Source organism: Mixophyes fleayi, chromosome 1 (genome assembly GCF_038048845.1).
Source record: "Mixophyes fleayi isolate aMixFle1 chromosome 1, aMixFle1.hap1, whole genome shotgun sequence".
Classification (NCBI taxonomy): domain Eukaryota; kingdom Metazoa; phylum Chordata; class Amphibia; order Anura; family Limnodynastidae; genus Mixophyes; species Mixophyes fleayi.
The window spans coordinates 395,836,800-395,856,930 of record NC_134402.1 but is presented as its reverse complement, the minus strand read 5'-3'; the positions used below and the strand labels follow the sequence as shown (position 1 = coordinate 395,856,930).

Below are 20,131 nucleotides of genomic sequence, written 5' to 3'. Positions count from 1 at the left end.
AGCGGAACTGGACAAACTAAAGATTATATGACTGTAACAGCCCACTGGGTTGGTGAATTGCCTTCACAAGCAGGAACATCAGCAGCATATACCCAACAAAGCCAGAATTTTTAGAGGCAAGCTACTCTGTGTATCAGCGGCTTCACAAAGAATTATACCACTGGCAACCTGTTAGAGAAACTAAGGGATGTCATTCAAACATGGCTTATCCTGTTTGGATTCTCTTCAGGATATGTCATTTCTGATGACGCCTCCAATATTGTGAGAGCATTACAGCTGGGTGAATTCTGTCACATTCTCTGTTTTGCTCACACAATCAACTTGGTGGTACAGAGCTTTTTGAAAAATGACAGGGACGTGCAGGAAATGCTGTCTGGCGAAAAAATTTCGGGACATTTCCAGCATTCGGCAACAGCATGTAGGCGTTTGCAGCAGCTACAAGAACAATTTATTTGCCCTGCCACCAACTGAAGCAAGAGGTGGTAACAAGGTAGAATTCCACCGTTTCCATTCTTGTGAGGATGGAGGAACAGCGAAAAGCAATCCACGCTTACTCCACAAGCCATGACATTGCAGTGTGGAATTCATTCCGTGTTGTGCAAGGTGCTGAAACCATGCAAAGTAGTCACCTGTGAAGTGAGTTCAGACACTGCTAGCTTGAGCCAAGTGATTCCCTAATTAGACTTTTGGAAAAGCAGCTTAAGAAATTGAAGGAGGAGATGGAATAAAGCAATTACGCTAAGTATGTTCGACTTGTAGATGAAGTACTTTATTCGCTTCGCCAGGATCCAAGAGTTATAAACATCTTGAAATCGGATCACTACATTTCGGCGACTGTGCTTGATCCTAGTTTTAAGAGCTATTACTTCTCTTTGTTTCCAGCTGACCCAGATCACAAGAGATGCAATGAGCTCCTGGTGAGCAAGTTGACAAGTGGTACGTAACATAATGGCATCTCCTCCTTCAGTTTCTCAGGCTACTGCTGCTAGGAAAAACTAAACTTTCCAAGAAACCCAGGGATGATTCAGATGAGGCAGCACAACATTTTCACATCTGGTCTGGCCTAAAAGAATTGCCCAAAAATCATGGCAGCCGTAACTCCACCTGATCCCTCTATCAACATCCAAAGAATGGTGGAGGATTATATTAAGGACAGCATAGAAATAGACACGTCAGATAGTCCCTTTACATACTGGGAGGAAAAAAAGGAAATTTGAGACTCATATACGCGTTGGGTACGTTTAAGGGATGCTGACATCGCCGACATAGTAAATCCCTACCAAATAATGGCGATTGTAATAAACTATATAAAATAAAATTCAGACTTAACTTACAAAACACAGAGTACATCCCCGACATGTCCGGTACACGACTGATATATTTGGTGATTGAAGGAAATGCAGAGACTTGGTATTTACGTCACTAATGTGCGCGACAGTGACATTTCCCATCACTTGCCGCATTTACGACAAACCATTTACTATGTAATAACCCTAACCCCTAACTCTAACCTTTAAATTAGATCGTATATGCGGCAAGTGATGTTATTGTACAGAGATTACTGTAATGGTGGATTTCAGCAGGGATGAATTAATATTGTGTGAGGATGATGTACACACTGATGAGGGTGAGGATGAGGCTGAAGATGATGACAACAACATCTTACCACTGTAGAGTTCATTGACAGCACTGTTAGCTTAACTGCCTTAAGCCCATTGTTAGCTTGTTTTGTGGGGGTCCAAACAAACCATGCATTTCAGCCACTCCTTGTCAAACAAACAAAGCACTTTGCTACCCCTCCTGTTTCTGTGTGAGTTTGTTAAACCTTTTTAGCATATGGGTGAGTCCCAAAGACAATTCCATCTTGCACCACTTTTCTTTTCTGCCACTGCTGTGTGGCAATGTTTCCTAGATGTGCTATGATTATATTTGTGTCGTTGCTCTGTCACTTAGCATCCAGCCAGCTCACTGCAATCTTTGATTGAAAGTGTATGAAAATAATATTGTGACCTGTGAAGTGGTCAAAATTGTCTGGAAATGGTGGTAAATTAGTATTATTGAAGTTAATAATAATAATGTAGGAACAAAAAAAAGCAAAATTATTTGATTTTAGCATATTTTAGCTATTTTTCAAAAAAATACAAATCTAGAACCAAAACCAAAACACAACATTAATACAGATCCAAAACCAAAACACGGGGGTCAGTGAACATCTCTACACAAAACTACAACCTGAGCCCCTGACCAACATTGTTGTGTGACTGTGGCCCACTAGGCGCTCTTTAATTCTGCATTCTGGCTGGACCAATATGCAATGTATGGATAACTCATGTATCAGACTCCCATTGTCCTATAGATTGTAAGCTTGTGAACAGGACCCTCCCCCCCCCCCCTGTGACCATCTGCCTCCGTCTGCTTGGCAACATCTCCATTTTGAATGCTGCTTGCCTTCTGCAGCCCCTGTTGTTTTGAACTGTGCCGTGTTTGTGTTCCTGGATACAGTACCTCCATGCTGCCAGAGGTGCTGCTCTTTCACTATGGACATTGTTACTGCTGCGTGTTGCTACATGTTCCATATAATGCTTCTGGTGCACCTGTTGTCAGGGATTCTACTAACTATATGTTCACCTGCATCAGCCGTATTCCTTTTACCTTCCTTCAGCATCTCCTTGCAATCCATGTGCTATATCTACACCATCCGGTCTGTACCTTACTGCTTTTTCTGGAAACATATCTGCAATAAATATTGTGTATTTCACCTTATTGTGGGCTCCTTAGCTGTGATTTTTGCACCGAAATGTGACACCCCCTATCTGTCTGTATTACCCAGTATTGTTTTATTACTGTGCTTGTTCCCAAGTCTACAGTGCTATGGAATTCCCTATATAAACAAATGTTGATGATGATGTTGATGACGATGACCTTGGACAAATATGACGATTGCTTCAAATACATTTGTAGATCAATTCCTGGACTAAATATGGAAAAACTAAAAGCTGAAATTTTTGATGGCTCATCAAGGATTCTAATTTCACAAAATTATTGAATGGTGTTGAAGATTCTGTCTGATGCATTTATGTCTCATTTCTCAAGAACATCTTTGGTAACCACAAATGAGACAATTATGAAGAACTGGTGTAAAACATCCTCACAAGCTTTAAAAATGTGGTACTAATGTGAGCATAAAGGAAAACTTTCTCCAAAGCCACTTACAAAGTTTTAGGATAACCTTGGTGATTTTAGGGAGGAACAAGAGGAGAGGTTTCATAAAGATATAAAAGTGATGAAGGAAAGGTAAATCGGAAAGACACATAATTGAAGACTATTGGTGGAGCCTCCAACTGATTGTCCTGATAACCTACATAAAAGAGAATCGTACAAACAGCGTTTTACTATACATTAATTGTAATTCTCCGAATCAGCTTACTATGTTTATCTGTTATTATACCGAGTAAAATACCATAATATATTTCATATGTTTACTTTTGTATGATTTGAGACAATTTCATTGGGATTTATAAGTACACTTTGCCTGACATTACATTTTTTGCATTTTTAGTTTATTCAAATGGGTTCCAATTATCTAAAAAATTAGAGCCAATCTAGCAAATCCGATGTCATATTCGGAATTAGCACCACAAAGTTAGCCCAAAATCACTGTGTTGTGATTGGCAATAAAATGAGTGTTGACCAGTGTAATTTATATATATTTTATATTAGTGGAGTTTAATAAATATGTATAACAGACAGTTCAAATAGGCCAATAGATGGCTTTCCCACATAAATTAGCGAGTATAACTGACATTAATGCAGATCGGGTTACCAAAAATATTTGCCTTGACAAAACAATGCAATTCAAAGTCCACATTCTGAGAAATTAAGAAGACAGAATTAGGCACTGGCAAAGAATACATGTATAGATGGAGATATAACGATTTGTGCTGTCTGATGGAGTTAGAGAACTGTATAGAATGCTTAATTATTTTTTTTAATTGAATCGGAGAAAGCAAATGCAATGATGGCACAAAATCCCTCATTAAGAAGAGAGAGGACACAAGACCTCATCTATGGACAGCGGCATTAGTAGACATTTAAAAGATGATGAAAGGACACATTGTTAAATGGTGCAAGTCATCATGGAGTTGTCCGTGGTAATGTTGAGAAGGACATGCACATAGTTTAATAAACCAACCACTTCAAGGACAGACACTTTAGTGGCTGAAGTGCTTAATTTGTTTGGGCCCCTACAAAAGCCAACATTTTGTTTGCTGAACTGCAGAATAGATAGGGATGTAAAATGAATCATGGAATTTGGATAACAGTGGTCACTGGTCATCTTCTTCAATTGTGATAAATGACAATGTTATCACCCTCATCATCATCCTCATCAAAGATGTCTACATGCAATACATTGAGAAGGTCAGCAGAAATACTTTTTAGCGAAAATTGGTGAACATTTAGGCAGTTGTTAAGAGTTCATTAGAAAATAGACTGTAAATGACTGTTAATGCTATAAATAGTAATATAGGGGCAAAAGAGATAAAAATCACATACTTTTACCTATTTTTCACAATGTTTAATTAAATCCAGTTCCAAAGCCAAAACCTTTCATGGTTTTGGGCGCAAAACCTTTAACAAAACCAAGACACGAAGACGTTTTAGAACCAAATCCACATCCAAAACCAAAATACGGGGCTCAGCGTACATCTCTTATATTTACAGAACAGTTTTTTGTCCTATTAAAAGTGGCCTACATTATATTATTTAAAGGTTTTAGTTTAAAACAAAAATGAATGTGCTGGATTTAGTACAAGTTGCAGAAGAGCATGTACAAACCAGTAAATTAAAGTCATATAATGTAGGAGGCAGCAGCATAAATATTCCACAATATAATACACAACACAGAATGATCTACTTCATTTTTGTTAAAAATCTAGAGGTAAATGTATGAAACCGTGGATTCGACAATTTTCACGATTTTGACAGCCATATATAAAACGGCAATTTTAATAAAAAAATGCCGTTGTTAATATTCCTGACAAAATTTCAGAAAATCTGCGATTTGACCAATCCACATTTTAATACATTTACCCCCTAATGTAATTGCCGGATACCACCCAGCAACCCTAAGGATTTAAATATAAGGAATGTTGACATTTTCAATCTTGAAATTTCCAAATTTAGAGAATTACAGATGTAGTACATTTATTTAGACATGTGGCTTGCTCAGGTGACCTCTGGACCTCATACTATACATGCCTCCCTCTGACTCTTGTTATCTGCACCTGCTGCTTTACCAATGGTAACGTAGTACTGTTAGTCACATGATGTACCCCGAGTGACAGGTGCTCATTCATTCCTGTTGTCTAAAATAAATATGTACCAACTGTATAAAGAGGTTGAGAAGAATCTGGTAAATTGTAAGTATATATAATGATGGAAGGTTAGGCAAAATTCCTATCACTAAAAATGTTCAATTTTTGGTACCTGGCCCAGGTAACAAAAATGGTGATTATTTTCCTCAATCCACTTCAGAGTGTTTTTCTGGCTACCAAATACAGATTCCCTTTCATACTTACCCCATAGATGTTGAATTGTGGGTCACAAGCTGGATTTTAGCTCACTGTGTACACTAACATGGAAGCCCTCAGTTGTTCTGTTCATAATTTATTTGCTTGTTAAGCAATCCCATCTCTCAAATATATATGACAACCAGTTGTTTTTTGGTATGTTTGCAGCAACTCATATCTATATTGCTTCTAAATTGAAGTTACCTTCACTGCTACGGCCTGCCAATACTCCAGAGGATAAAAATTGTTTGTTTATTTTAGATGTGGACACTTGGCAAAGGACCAGAGAGCTGAACACCCTTGCTTTCTAACAGATATGCCTGTTCCTTAGCTCATCTAAAATAGATTTGATTTATTTTCCCTCAACTCTTCTCTACTAGAAATGCTTAAAAATTCAGAACTGGTTCAAAACTTGTTTGAATTTCACTGGTTCAATGACAATGACCAAACATGTTCGTGATATAATCAGCTATGGGTTCTGATTTGAACTTGCAGATTAAAATTTGAGACTCACGTTTAAGGTTGGCATATGAGGTTTTTCATTTGCTGTTAGTATTAAAAATATATATTTTTTTTCCAAATGTTTTTTTTAAATGTAATCAAAATAATATTTATATAACAGTTTTTAAATTCAAACTAAAAACACTAATGTGCTTGCACTTTGCTGTTCACTTTTTTCCTTTTTTTTTAGCTTTTTTAAATGACAAACTTTAGAACTAATTTGCTGAACCAGTTCTATAATCAAACCATGACCGGTCCGAGCATCTCTATGCCCTACCCAGTTCCCTTTATGTTGTATTCTGTATTATATTTTGGTTTTATGTTTATGCTTATTTTATGTCAAATTTTTCAATAAAATTTAAGTAGAAAACCATTAAAATATTTAGGCATGGAAACACGATGGACCTGAGTCATTAGGACACATATCTGCAGATTTTGAGCGTATCATACGCAAAATTACTCTGCACATGCCCAGGACTGGAAGATACAGCCGTGAACTCAGCCCTGTCCGCCCTGCATGCGATTTTAGGGAGTGAACGGGGCGGGGAAGAGGCGTTCGGTTGTAGTTACACTGAGGGCATGCCAAGCTCAGTGCATGCAGCCACATCCGAACCAAGCCCTGGACTTATTTTTCTACCATATCTCTTGCTTCAGCTACAGGGCTAGTCTATGTCCTAAATCTTAGTGATGTCAGTATCATATGCTATAACATGTGTCTGCCTTCAGGAGCAACTGTAAAAATGTCCGTTAAGTACAGTAGACATTAAGGACAGCCAAATATTTTTCCAAAGAAAAAAATATATAAACCTTTTTTATTTTTTTTAAAATTTCCATTTATATTCATAAATTACTATATTATTGACAGGTAACATTAATTACTTAATGGGTTTTTTTCTGTGCGTTCTCTTCAGACTTTACATTCCATATAGGTATTGTACGCATACTGCAGTGTCTGGTCTAGTGGAGCAGAGTAAAACTACACCCGTTATCAAAACCACACATATTATTATTATTATTAATTTTTATTTATAGGACGCCACAAAGTATCCGTAGCGCCGTACAAGGACAAACAATGGCACAGTACAAGGTGAAACAGCACAGTACAAGTAACAGTAAGCACTATAACTCTGGGGGCTCAGGCACAGCATGAAAGAGAGGGAGGGAGGGGAAAAGTGAGTATAGGCAGGTAACTATGGCCCAAGAGGGTGGGCACGGATGACAGGTTGAGAGTCACTGAGGGGAGCGGAGAGAAGCGAGAGGAGACAGAGGGCAGAGGGACTGAGAGGAGGTGAGCTTAGTAGCTGGAGAGCGCAGTTAAAAGTGATAGAAACAGAAGGTAGGAGAGCCCTGCTCAAAGGAGCGAACAATCTAAAGGGAGGGGAAGACAGACAGACACATGGATGAGACGGAGAGACGGGAGAAACGGAGACGGAGTTGAGGAAGGGGGAGAAGGGAAGAAGGGATGAGAAAGAGAGGTAGCCGACCGGTGGGAGTTTAGGCATGAGACTAGTAGGCTTTAAGGAAAAGGTGGGTTTTTAATGTTCGTTTGAAAGAGGACAGATTAGGGGAAGTTCTGATGGAGCGGGGGAGCTTGTTCCAATGGAGGGGAGCGGCGCGGGAGAAGTCTTGGATACGTGCGTGAGAGGAGGTAATCAGAGGGGAAGAGAGGCGACGATCGTTGGATCGTTGGACATATCTTTAGATCTGTTCCTTGTTAACTTCGGGAGTACAGAGAGCCGATTTATGTGTGATTTATAACAAAGGCAAGATATGCTCAGTACGCGTGCCTTCATGACTCACACAGTAACACCACAGTACTACAATTTAGCATTTTCTAATGGGAGGGGTTGGTTGGATCAGCACGTTCCTTGTTGGGTACGGGCTAGGCTTAAACATGCTAAAAGTTAGTTTTATTTTGTGTAATGGGGCTATTTAAGTGATATTCAAGAGCTGAGGGCACATTTAGATGGGCAATCCCTATGTTCCAAAAGGGTGGGCCGCATTTTTCTCTCTGCAAAAAGTATTGATTTTTCCATATAATCTGAGGTTGTAGAGATCGGACCTTGTCTAATAATTTCAATGTAGAGACTTTTGTACCTTCCAGGAACACTTTTTATATGGCAATGCTAATATTTAGGCACACCTTAATCAGTGCTTTGAAAACCTTTAAATGTTTGATAGGGACTTAGTGCAGTAAAGACGTTTTAGTCCCATCATCATCATCATTAAACATTTATTTATATAGTGCCAGCAAATTCCGTAGCACTTTACATTTGGAAACAAACATTAATAAAACAATACTGGGTAATACAGACAAAGAGGTAAGAGGGCCCTGCTGGCAAGCTTACAATCTATGGGACAATGGATGCTTGAAACACAAGAGCGCGTGCTACATCATATTGCACATTGGACCAGCTAGAATGTAAAAATTATTGAGTGGACTTTGTGATCAGTCACACAGCAATGTTGGTCAGAGGTTTGTTGTCTTGTGTTAGCTGTGTAGAGGGTGATAAATTGGGTAACCTAGGGAGATTAAGATTTTGGTTGAGGAATATCATAAGCTTGTCTGAAGAGGTGGGTTTTCATAGAAGGTTTGAAGAATAGAGGAAAGTCTTATTGTGGGAAGGAGGGAATTCTACAAAGTGTGTGCAGCCCGATAAAAGTCCTGTAATCAGGAATGAGAGGATGTGATGAGAGTGGAAGAGAGAAGGGAGATATTTCGATACAAGTGAGGAGATGTATGTTGGTGCACTTTTGTTGATGACCTTGTATGTTAGTAGAAGAATTTTATATTGGATTTGTTGAAAAACAGGCAACCAATGTAAACACTGACAGAGTGGCTCAGTAGAGAAAGATCAGTTTGCAAGGAAAATCAAACTAGCAGCTGTGTGCAAAATACATTGTAGGGGTTCTGATGTTGGGAAAACCAGTAAGGAGGGAATTGCAATAGTCGATGTGGGAGATGATGAGTGTGTAAATTAAAGTTTTTGCAGTGTCTTGTGTGAGATATGTGGGTATTCTGAAAATGTTCTTTATATGTATGTAACATGATTTAGAGATAGATATAGATTTAGATATAGAGTCGATGTGGGGAACAAAGGATAGTTGTGAGTCAAGGATTACACCTAGGCAGCGAGCTTGTCGGGTGGGATTTATGGTCATGTTATCAACAGAAATAGAAATGTCAGGCAGGAAGCTTCTATTGTTGGGTGGGAATATTATTAATTCAGTTTTTGAAAGATTGAGTTTGAGTTGGCAAGAAGACATCCAAGATGAAATGGCAGAAAGACAGTCAGTAACGCGATACAACACAGATGGTGAAAGATCAGGAGAGGATAGATAAATTTGTGTATCATCCGCGTAGAGATGATACTGAAATCCAAAGGAGCTCATTAGTTTTCCCCAAGATTCATTTAAGACATGAATGAACCAAGCAGTTTTTTTACTAGTAAGTAAGTGTTGAAATTCATGAATGAGGTGATTGTAAAGTGGAAGCAGGATGGGATTTGAAGTGATGATTGAAGTATTTTAATCATGCACTTTTATGGGAGCAGCTGCATACAATCCAGTGGTGCACAAGGTTCTTGAAATACGTAAATCGGTGCATTTGTGCAAATAAAAATATTTTGCAGAGCCAATCTTTGTAGTTCATAAACAATCTTTAATATGTGTTTTCTATAGGAAGTCCAGATAACATGTAAATAGGCAGCTAAATACAGTAGGGCTCTTTGTGTGCAATAAATTACACTATGCTTATATTATTTACTAAATATTTATGGATAGATAGAGGGAAACTTGAGGACATTTCCCTTTAAAATTGGCACCATGTTAATATAAAACTGTTAAGTCTGGAGGCAGGCAGATATATTTACATCATGTTCACAGTAAAGCTTCCTAATGACTAAAATATGTATGCAAGTTTATATTGCCACGTCGGTATTATTTATGTGGAATTCTTACCAATTGCTTTGTATAAATGGTTGTCTACTGCCAGTTTTAGTTTTTGGTATTTTAAATGAGTTTCCCTACCGCTTACTATTAGTGAATCTCTGAGATATCTACAACTTGCATGAAAATGGTTACAGACTGTTGAATATGTGTATTCATTAAACAGGAGGATTAAGTGTCTTTTAGGGATACAATGAGGACAGTAAGAAGGCGTTTGAGAATCCCTCACTCTAAATAATACAGAAAGAGTCTTTATATAACAGAACATTTTCAAATTCTCTGATAAGTACAACTATTGTCCCACAGAACCAAAGTGGAGGCTTAAACCTCATCATAGAGATTCTATATAGGAATATATGCAAATCCCTTGTTGCTTGCCTTTATTAACCAACAGTGTGCCCAGAACTATTGACTTTTAAGCGTGGATACAACCAAAAATGTAGACCTACAAGGACAAGTAAGGAGCAAATGTCTACCCAGAAATCCTAGAGTGAGGTTTAATACCGCACTGTTTGGTTTTCTAGAATAAATTTGGTTATTGTAAACAAGCTATGAGATTGTTAATGCCTTATATTAAATGAAGACTCATGTGGTGTGTGTGAGAATGTTTTGATTTATTTGTAACAAAATTATTATCTAGAATGTAAATAATAGGAGGTAAAGGGACCCAATTACCAACTGCTTAAACCATATATTTATAGCATTTGTAAAAACAACTTGGTTGTATACGTAACACGTATAGGCTACTTTTGCTTCTCTCTTTTGGTTATATTTTGCAACATCCTTTTGTTTCTCTTCAGTTTCAGACACAGAGTTTAAGAATTTCAGACTTGCACCGAAAATCTCACTTGTGGAGAGGGGTAGTAAGCATCACACTAATTGAGGGTCAGGATCTCAAAGCCATGGATGCTAATGGACTAAGTGACCCCTATGTGAAATTCCGGCTAGGACATCAGAAGTACAGGAGCAAGGTATGTGAGTTTTATTTGCATTGTTGTTTAGTCTTGTTGGCATAAATTATGAACAATTATTTATATCTATATATTATAGACTATCCATGTTTTTAAAAAAAATCACCATACACCCTCATAGAAGTGGGCAAGGTAAGACATGATTTAGCCATCAACATTGTAACATAGTTCTACTATATGGGGCATATTCAATTGTTGGCGGTTTCCGCCGCGGAAAAAGTATTATTGTTATTACGGTAATACTAGCCGGATTTCAGCTTGCGGCTCCCTGAGTCGCGAGCTGAAATCCAGAGTGAAAAGCACCGTAATAACAGTATGAAGGTAATAGTGCGCTGGGCACGTTACTTTTGGCTGTAACGCCAACAATTGAATATGCCCTTATGAGTCTGCAGTGCCTCATAGATTCGGAGGGGAATGGTGCTGTGTAGGCATTAGCTGTGTTTTCTACTTGAGCTGCATTTAGCCACATGCTGAATGCATTACAGACAACATGTGGAATAGAAATCGCTGATCCTTGTGAAGAAGGACACACTGGACCACATTTAGAGTTGGGCACATGTCAATTTTTGTAGCATAGATATCTGCATTGCCATACTGCACCAAAATGCATCCATAGCTAGGTCTGTGCGTATCTTAGAAAGGCATCCGGTAGGAGGCTGTACCTGCAATTACTTTTATTTAAAGAAAACTCCAGGTTCTGACCTGGAGTCTTTACTGCTGATGCGCGACCTAGGCTATTTAACCCAGGATGAGAGCAGGAAGTCTGCCGGTGAGGCATCCAATGCTCTCCTCATAGGATTAGATGGCTAACTCCATCCTCAGATGGCATTAGCCATCTGGGTCAAGCTCTAAAAAGCTTAGCTTTTCGGAAATGTATAAATTTGTCCACACTGCAGTCCCCACTGAAAATTGTTGGGACTACTGGATTGTGCAGAAATTTGCCTAATGCAGGAGATTGATAAATAGTCCCCATATAGTCAAAGATTAATAAATCGGTAGAAAAGAGATGTCTGAAGGCCCCAGTACAGAAAATGGGTCTGTCCCTGTAGTGGGCAGGGGTGAATTATATCCAAGGGTACTCACATCAAACACAGCAGCACAGAAACGGGAGTGAGGAAGTTGTTTACACCAGCAGACGGTAGTACAAAGTGAGACAACATGTAACACTCTTAATTTACAACGTGTTGGGCCACGTGGGCCTTTCAAAGACTATATTCACTAATTGTTCCTGATCTATCACTTTACTTGACAAAAACCTACTACTTTTGTTTGACATAACCTCCCAACAGCAAATACATACTGAATTTGGACTTGTAACTGATTTAACTCTAATTAGTCAACAATTCTATTTATACATTTTTCAAGTGTTTCCATTAATTTCCATATTCTTCATATGAGACTCACAAGTCTGTACCTGAAATTACACCATTACACCTGAGAGCAGCTATTGGTTAAAAAGTTGGTCAAAGGCACTGCAAGCAGTATTCTTAGTTCTTATAATGCTTTTGCTACATCGCTACAATGCTACATCTGGACCCATTGACACCGACTTTTACTTTTCAGAGTTCTCTACTGTAGTACATATATTTGAGTCTACATTACAGTAAGGTATATATTTCCCCTCTACTGTAGATGGGCACTTTTGAATTTTCAAATATAAATAGAGAGAAAAAACAGTTAAAAGTCAGTCTGTAATATCTTCGTCTCCTTCTGCATATCCTCCTCTTTGATTTTTAGTTTGGTTGCATTTAATAATGCATTATTTAGTTTATTCTACTGTGCCAGCACTATACCTATTAAATTCACCCTGTCAGAAATTCACATAAATGATTTCTCATTTGACTGAAGTCAGCCTTTATAAACCCATTGTTTCACTCTTGAAGTCACACATCCACTTGTTAAAAATACCTTTAATATATCACGTGCACACAACAGTCTCTCTCACATCCGCTGGTGTATCACGTGCTCATTGAACACTATACATAATGCATCACACTCATACAAATATGGAATAATGCATAGTAGCAAGTCCCTGTTTTCCCCTCCATCCAGCACTGCTGAGCACTGTGGTGCTCTACAAATCAATAGCAATAATATCAATAATATACACTGATTAGCCACAACATTAAAACTACTGGCAAGTGAAGTGCATAACATGATTTTCTCGTTACAATGGCACCTGTCTAGGTTTGGTATATATTAAGCAGCAAGTGAACAGCCAGTTCTTGAAGTTGATGTGTTGGAAGCAGGAAAAATGGGAAAGCGTAAGGATCTGAGCGACTTTGACAAGGGCAAAATTGTGATGGCTGGACGACTGGGCAGAGCATCTCCAAAACAGCAGGTCTTGTGGGGTGTTCCCGGTATGCAGTGGTTAGTACCTACCACAAGTGGTCCAAAGAAGGACAACTGGCAAATCGGCAACAGGGTCATAGGTGCTCAAGGCTCATCGATGCTCGTTGGGAGCAATGACTAGCCCGTTTGGTCCAAGCCTACAGAAAAGCTACTGTAGCACAAATTACTAAAACAATTAATGCTGACTATGATAGAAAGGTGTCAGAACACACAGTTCATTGCAACTGGCTGCGTATGGGGCTACATGACAGACTGGTTAGAGTGCCCGTGCTGACCCCTGTCCACAGCTGAAGCGCCTACAATAGGCATGTAAGTGCCAGAACTGGACCATGAAGCAATGGAAGAAGGTGGCCTGGTCTGATGAATCACATTTTTTTTTACATCATGTGGATGACCAGGTACGTATGCGCCTATTACTTGGGGAAGAAATGGCACCAGGATGTGCTATGGGATGAAGGCAAGCCGTGGAGACAGTGTGATGCTCTGGGCAATGTTCTGCTGTGAAGCCTTGGTCTCTGGTATTCATGTGTATGTTACTTTGAAATGCACCACCTACATGCATACCATGTACACCCCTTCATGGCAACAGTATTCCCTCTTTCAGCAGGATAATGCGCCCTGCCAAGGCCCAGCGCTCCCATTAGGCAACCTTAGGCAGTTGCCTAGGGCGCCGGGCTCTGGTGGGCGCCACAGAAGTAAAATGCAGATGGTATTATACTTTAATACTGTGCGGCGACCGCTGAGCATACCTTCCACGGCCGCTGCACAGCTTCAAATAGATCCACAGAGGAGGGAGGGGCTATGGATCACCACTGCCACCCTTCCCTCCAACAGCTGATGGGGCGCACCATCCCTCCGTCTACTCCACTCCCCATCCCCTCACTGACTGACGGGCGTGACATCATGATCACGGCCCGACAGTGTCAGTGAGGGACGGGACCCGGCAGAGAGGAGCAGCTTTATGGAGCCAAGTTTAAGGTAAGGAAAGACCGGGGGGTGGATTTTGAAATTGTGCCTAGGGCGCCGAGGACCCTAGCACCGGCCCTGGCCCTGCCACACTGCAAATAGTGTTCAGGAGTGGTTTTAGGAACATGACAAATAGTTCAAGGTACTGACTTGGTCTCTAAATTCCCCAGATCTCAATCCAATCGAGCATCTGTGGGATATGCTGGAAAAACAAGCCAGAGCCATGAAGGCCCCACCTTGCAACTTACAGGACTTAAAGGATCTGCTGCTTGGTGCCAAAAAAAATTTGTTTCTTTTTTTTTTTTTTTTTGCGGCGGGGGGCTCGGTCATTGGTGGGGGGAGCAGGGTAGTTAAAAAAACAAAACAAAACATACTCACGTGATCGCGGCGCCGGCGTCCCTCCTCTCTGCTGCTCTGTGCTCCATTCAGACTGTCTGAATGCCGGGTGTGACGTCATCACGTCATGCCCAGCATTCAGTCAGTCTGGAACAATGGAGCACAGAGCAGCAGAGTAGACCATAAAGAAGAGAGAACAAAAGGTAAGTGAAGGGAGGAAAACAAGGGGGGGGGGGGGGGGCAGCATGGCAGGGGTTAAAAAATGAGGGGGGGCACAGAGGGGTTAAAAACGAGGGGCAGCACGACAGAGGGGTTAAAAAATGAGGGGGGACACAGAGGGGTTAAAAACGAGGGGGCAGCATGACAGGGGTTAAAAAACGAGGTGGAGCACAGAGGGGTTAAAAAACAGGGGGGGGCATCATGACAGAGGGGTTAAAAAATCAGGGGGGGCACAGGGGGGTTAAAAATGGGGCAGCATGGCACAGTGGTGTTCAAAAATGGGTCAGCATGGCACAGTGGGGTTAAAAAATGGTGGGCAGCATGGCACGGTGGGGTTAAAAAAGGGGGAGGCATGGCACAGTGGGGTTAAAAAACGGGGCAGCATGGCACAGTGGTGTTCAAAAACGGGTCAGCATGGCACAGTGGGGTTAAAAAATGGTGGGCAGCATGGCACGGTGGGGTTAAAAAAGGGGGAGGCATGGCACAGTGGGGTTAAAAAACGGGGCAGCATGGCACAGTGGGGTTAAAAACGGGGGGCGGCATGACACAGTGGGGTTAAAAAACGGGGGGGGGGGCATGGCACAGTGGGGTTAAAAAACAGGGGCAGCATGGCACAGTGGGTTTAAAAAGGGGGGAGGCATGGCACAGTGGGATTGAAAAAGGGGGGGAGCAGCATAGTATAGTGTGATGAAGGGGAGCCAGGTGAAGAGGCAAAAGCAGCATGGAGGGCGCAGTGTGATCATAAGGCATGGCGATGATGAAGGAGCACATTATTGTAATATTGGAGCTGGAGGAAGGCCTAATTATTAATCGTGGATGGTATTGATTTAACGCCATGGTTGTTTGGAATTTTCTAAATGTAGCTATTTCTTTCCAAATAGGGCCCCCAACATTCCAGGATCCAGACAAGCCGCAACTAAAGAAACATGCAGCCACAGGTGGTGAAAGTGAGAAGAACAGGTAGGAGAGAGCAGGACAGTATGTGAAATGTTGTGATTCTAGTAGGGACAATGGAAATTTTTGGTGAGTGTTGTGCCCAATATAAGGCGCAGGCCAAGACTGAACTCTTTGTGTACACACTGCATTTTTTCTATACTACACTGTGGTGCTAGATATCCTGAAATTGGACATATTTGATGCTCGGGTGAATTGAGAGCCTAGTGATTTTGATGTGTTAGCCACGCCCCAATGGCGCATTTGCCATGCCCCCAAATGCATGACCACACCTCCGATTTTTTTTTTAAGCATACTCAACTATAAGGGGGGTCCCATGAATTTGTTGTACCGGGGCCCTGAATTCCTTTTGGCAGCCCTGGTTGTGGCTGATTGGTGTATAGCTCTCCATATTTGAATTTGGTCAAAATTGGGCTCTATATCCTAAACTTGGCATAAAATAAAGCTCTGCATATTAGACATGACACCAGATAATTATCTGCATATTAGACTTGCCAATAGATAGGTTTGGACTAATGTACAGTAAGGGCATGCCGATGCAGATGTGACCAATTCAAGTCCTGGGTTTCTCGCAAGTACCCTGTTCTTCAGCCTTATCATTTTCACCAGCTATAAGGCAGGTGTAAATGCCGACTGATAATGATGACTGACATGGCATAGTGTTTGATTTAAAAACGACACATATGTGTACCACTAGCTAGCACAGAACATGTGTATATAATTAAGACTGCAATATATTAAATGTATAGTACACATTAAAAGCATCTTGATTTCTCTATTGAATGTAAAAAAAGATGGAAAATCCATATTTATATTAATGATTATACTGTTAATATTTGTTTATTTTATAATAGAATATTTTTTGTATGTGTTGCAAGGCAGTTACCATTTAGGCAGAATGTACTTACAGCCAGGTTCAAATTGAAATACATTTTGAGAACCACTTTAATTTGAACACAGTTGGAACTATGCTTTTTTTTAAAACGAAACTTGTGTACGACTATGAATCAGGCCCATACAACTTTCCTTGTTGTTTTCTCATAGTCTTTAAATAAAATACTATAGCTGCTGATTTTGCTGCTGCAATAAGAATAATCTTATCTTAAAAATTCTTGTTACACAAAAACATGTTGCATAATCATCCTCTCTAACTTGTGTTTTCTCTGTACCTGCTAAATGTATCTTTTCATCTTTATACATACAAGTATTAGAACCTGTTGTAATTATGCAGTTGATATGTCTTTTAGACCCTTCCGAAAACACTGAATCCTCAGTGGAGAGAGCAGTTTAACATGCATCTTTTTGAGGAGCAAGGAGGTGTAATTGACATCACAGTGTGGGATAAGGATGCTGGCAAGAGAGATGATTTTATTGGAAGGTGGGTGACTGCGGAAGACAATGTGAACTATATCGTGCTGCACTTGATTTAATGTTTTGATATAATTGCATCTATAATAAAAGTACTCAATGGAAATTCAAATTCTGACCAGAAGATGTCATATCTGAGTCATTTTTGAAAACAATTTCATGTGATATTAAAAAACAGATGCAGTGCAGAAATGATTTCTGAGAATGCTTACACTAATCTGTACATAATTTTCGCAAATGTAAAAATACATATGCTTCAAACTGCCGGTAATGATCTTAAAGTGGGCTTGTTACTTTCTCATTCTATAGTTAAGTTGAAACTTTCTACATGACATGATCATCTCATAAACTGCACATGTTCTTTTCTGTGTGATCGGTGCAGTTCCTGCAAATCTACCCCCTGGTGAGAATGGTGTTTTTCCAGGTCTCAATACCCAGTTTGGGCTCCCTCAAGTCCTAGTTTTCCCAGGATAGTCCCCTCTTTATTCACTATAATATATTTTTAACTGCTTATTTTCCAAAATTAACAGGATTAAAGGGAATGGGCTTCTATTAATGTTATACCTTATTTGTAGTCTTAAAAGAAGCACTAGGGGAGTCCCACGTTCTGGAAAACTTTGAATGAATCTATTGCTTTCTGCAAATGTATCAATAACACTGTCAGGTTGGCATGACAACTGTCCATTATCGAAACATTTGCAGTGAACGGTGGATTTATTAAAAGTTCTCCTGGGTGTTGAGCCCTGAAGCAATTGCCACTACCCACAGAGGTTTCTCAGGAACTGCGAGGGTCCCAGAACTTGGTGGATCTGGCAGTTGGAAGAGTGGGGTTGACAAAATTACTGAACTCCTTCTTTATTAATTGACCCTATCGCCCATTTATAAACACCTCCCTAATAATAATTGATTTTGGTGATTACATAGATTGTGTACAGATGCTGCACACTTCTCAGCTGCTTTGGAACAATAACCGTTCATTGTTGGAGCGTACACACTAATGTGATATCAGGCCGAACAGTTGGTTACCGTGTGACTGGCTCGATAATCGGCTGAAAACCCTGTATGGTGTACCCAGCCTAAATAATAGCAATAGTTCTTTTCTGCTTTTAACATGTTGTCAACTTGACAAATATGGTCATTTTTATTTAATGATTTTATGTGTACTGACAGGTATACATTGGATGCACCCTAAAATCTAAATTTGCCGTACTAGTTGTCTGCTATGCTCTTCTGTAGGGTTTTGTGTGCATAGTTTGTCTTCTTGGGCACAGCTATCAAGTAATGAGCTGAGCAACTCACCCCAGGCAGCGTCCATGACAGAGAATTATGGGGTTGGCATGACTGTTCTGTATCTACCACCTCTCCTTTATGGTGCCATTTGGGATTGATTTTGGCATCCCTCCTCCCGGTCTCTCCCGAAACGCTAACCGTGCCTGTTCTCACTGGCTGTTGCTGTTGAGACTCCTGTACTGCACTGAAATCTGACTGGCCAACAGAGTTCAGTGCAGAACAGGAAACAGGGACATTAACCAATAGGCTGATAGTGTTGTGATCTGGATATTTAATTGTGAACCAGATAAGGATAAGCATATTAAACTGGGCTTGAAATATGCGTCTGAATATTTAACTGGGAACCAGAAATGGGTAGGCACATTAAACTGGCCATCAGGTTAGATTCTGCATATTAAACTGTCTATCTGATAGGGGTAAACATATTAAATTGGGCACAGGATATGAGTGTGAATATTTAACTGGGCACCAAATAGGTGTCTGAATATCAATCTGGCCACCAGATAGGTGTGTGCATGCTAAATTTGCTGTCATGTAACATTCTACATATTAAACGGCACCAGATATAAACTGGGCACCAGGTAGGGATATGCATATGAAGCTGGGCACCAGAATGGGCAGCACAGTGGCTCAGTGGCTAGCACTTCTGCATCACAGCGCAGGGGTCATGAGTTCAATTCCCGATCATAGCCTTATCTGTGTGGAGTTTGTATGTCCTCCCTGTGTTTGCGTGGGTTTCCAACGGGTGCTCCGGTTTCCTCCCGCACTCCAAAAACATACTAGTAGGTTAATTGGCTGCTATCAAAATTGACCCTAGTCTCTCTCTCTTTCTCTCTGTATGTGTGTGTATGTTAGGGAATTTAGACTGTAAGCACTTCCTAGTGGAGAGGGCAGGATTAGAGCAGCCATGTCTCAGGGAATTAGATCATTTTGGCCCCTTCCCTTTAGACTGTAAGCTCCAATGAGGCAGGGACTGATGTGAGTGAGTTATATAGCGCAAAATCAGTGGCGCTATATAAATAAATGGTGATGATGATGATGACTATTAAACTGGACACCAAAAGGGGTCTGCTTGTTAAAATTGGAACCAGATATGTTTATATAACAGAGTATACATATGAAACTGGTCACCAATTAGGGGTCTGAATATACCCTGTGCAGATAGGGGTCTGTATATTAAAATATGAATTAGATATGGGTCTGAATATTAAACTGAGCACCAGATATGGGTCTGCATAGTAAACTGGGAACCAGTTATGGGTGTGCATATAAAACTAGATACCAGATATAAGTCTGCATATTAAAGTGGACACCAGATATGGACCTGCATAAAAAAGTAACCACCAGATAAGGTCACTTATCTTAATGCATTAATGTGCATCTTATCCAAATTCAGTAAAAAAAAAAAAAAAAGAATGAAAAAAGTCCAGAATGTAGATTTTACTGCACATTTTGCAATGTGTTGTGGTGCAGCAGCCAAAGCATATCACAGCTGCAGCCATTCACTTCAGTGGGAAATGTATAATAACATTTTTTCTTTAGATGGTGCCAATTAATGAGCTAAGTGAGATGAATGCTGATATATACGGTCTGCCCCTTCTGACTTTCACATTTAAAAGAAGTTTTAGGCTGTAATTCTAGTATTTTACTTCCAGC

General features: G+C 40.2%; 1 protein-coding gene across 5 annotated transcripts in view; it reads left to right on the top strand.

The window, feature by feature from the left end:
• The window catches only part of MCTP1 (multiple C2 and transmembrane domain containing 1), a 663,759-nt gene that overhangs the window by 310,595 nt on the left and 333,033 nt on the right, over window positions 1-20,131 (top strand). For all 5 annotated transcript variants that reach the window (XM_075181055.1, XM_075181045.1, XM_075181079.1 and 2 more), the window contains 2 exons: window positions 10,820-10,990; window positions 17,065-17,195. In XM_075181055.1, the coding sequence (XP_075037156.1) occupies window positions 10,820-10,990; window positions 17,065-17,195 (302 nt within the window). The remainder of the gene's footprint in view (window positions 1-10,819; window positions 10,991-17,064; window positions 17,196-20,131) is intronic.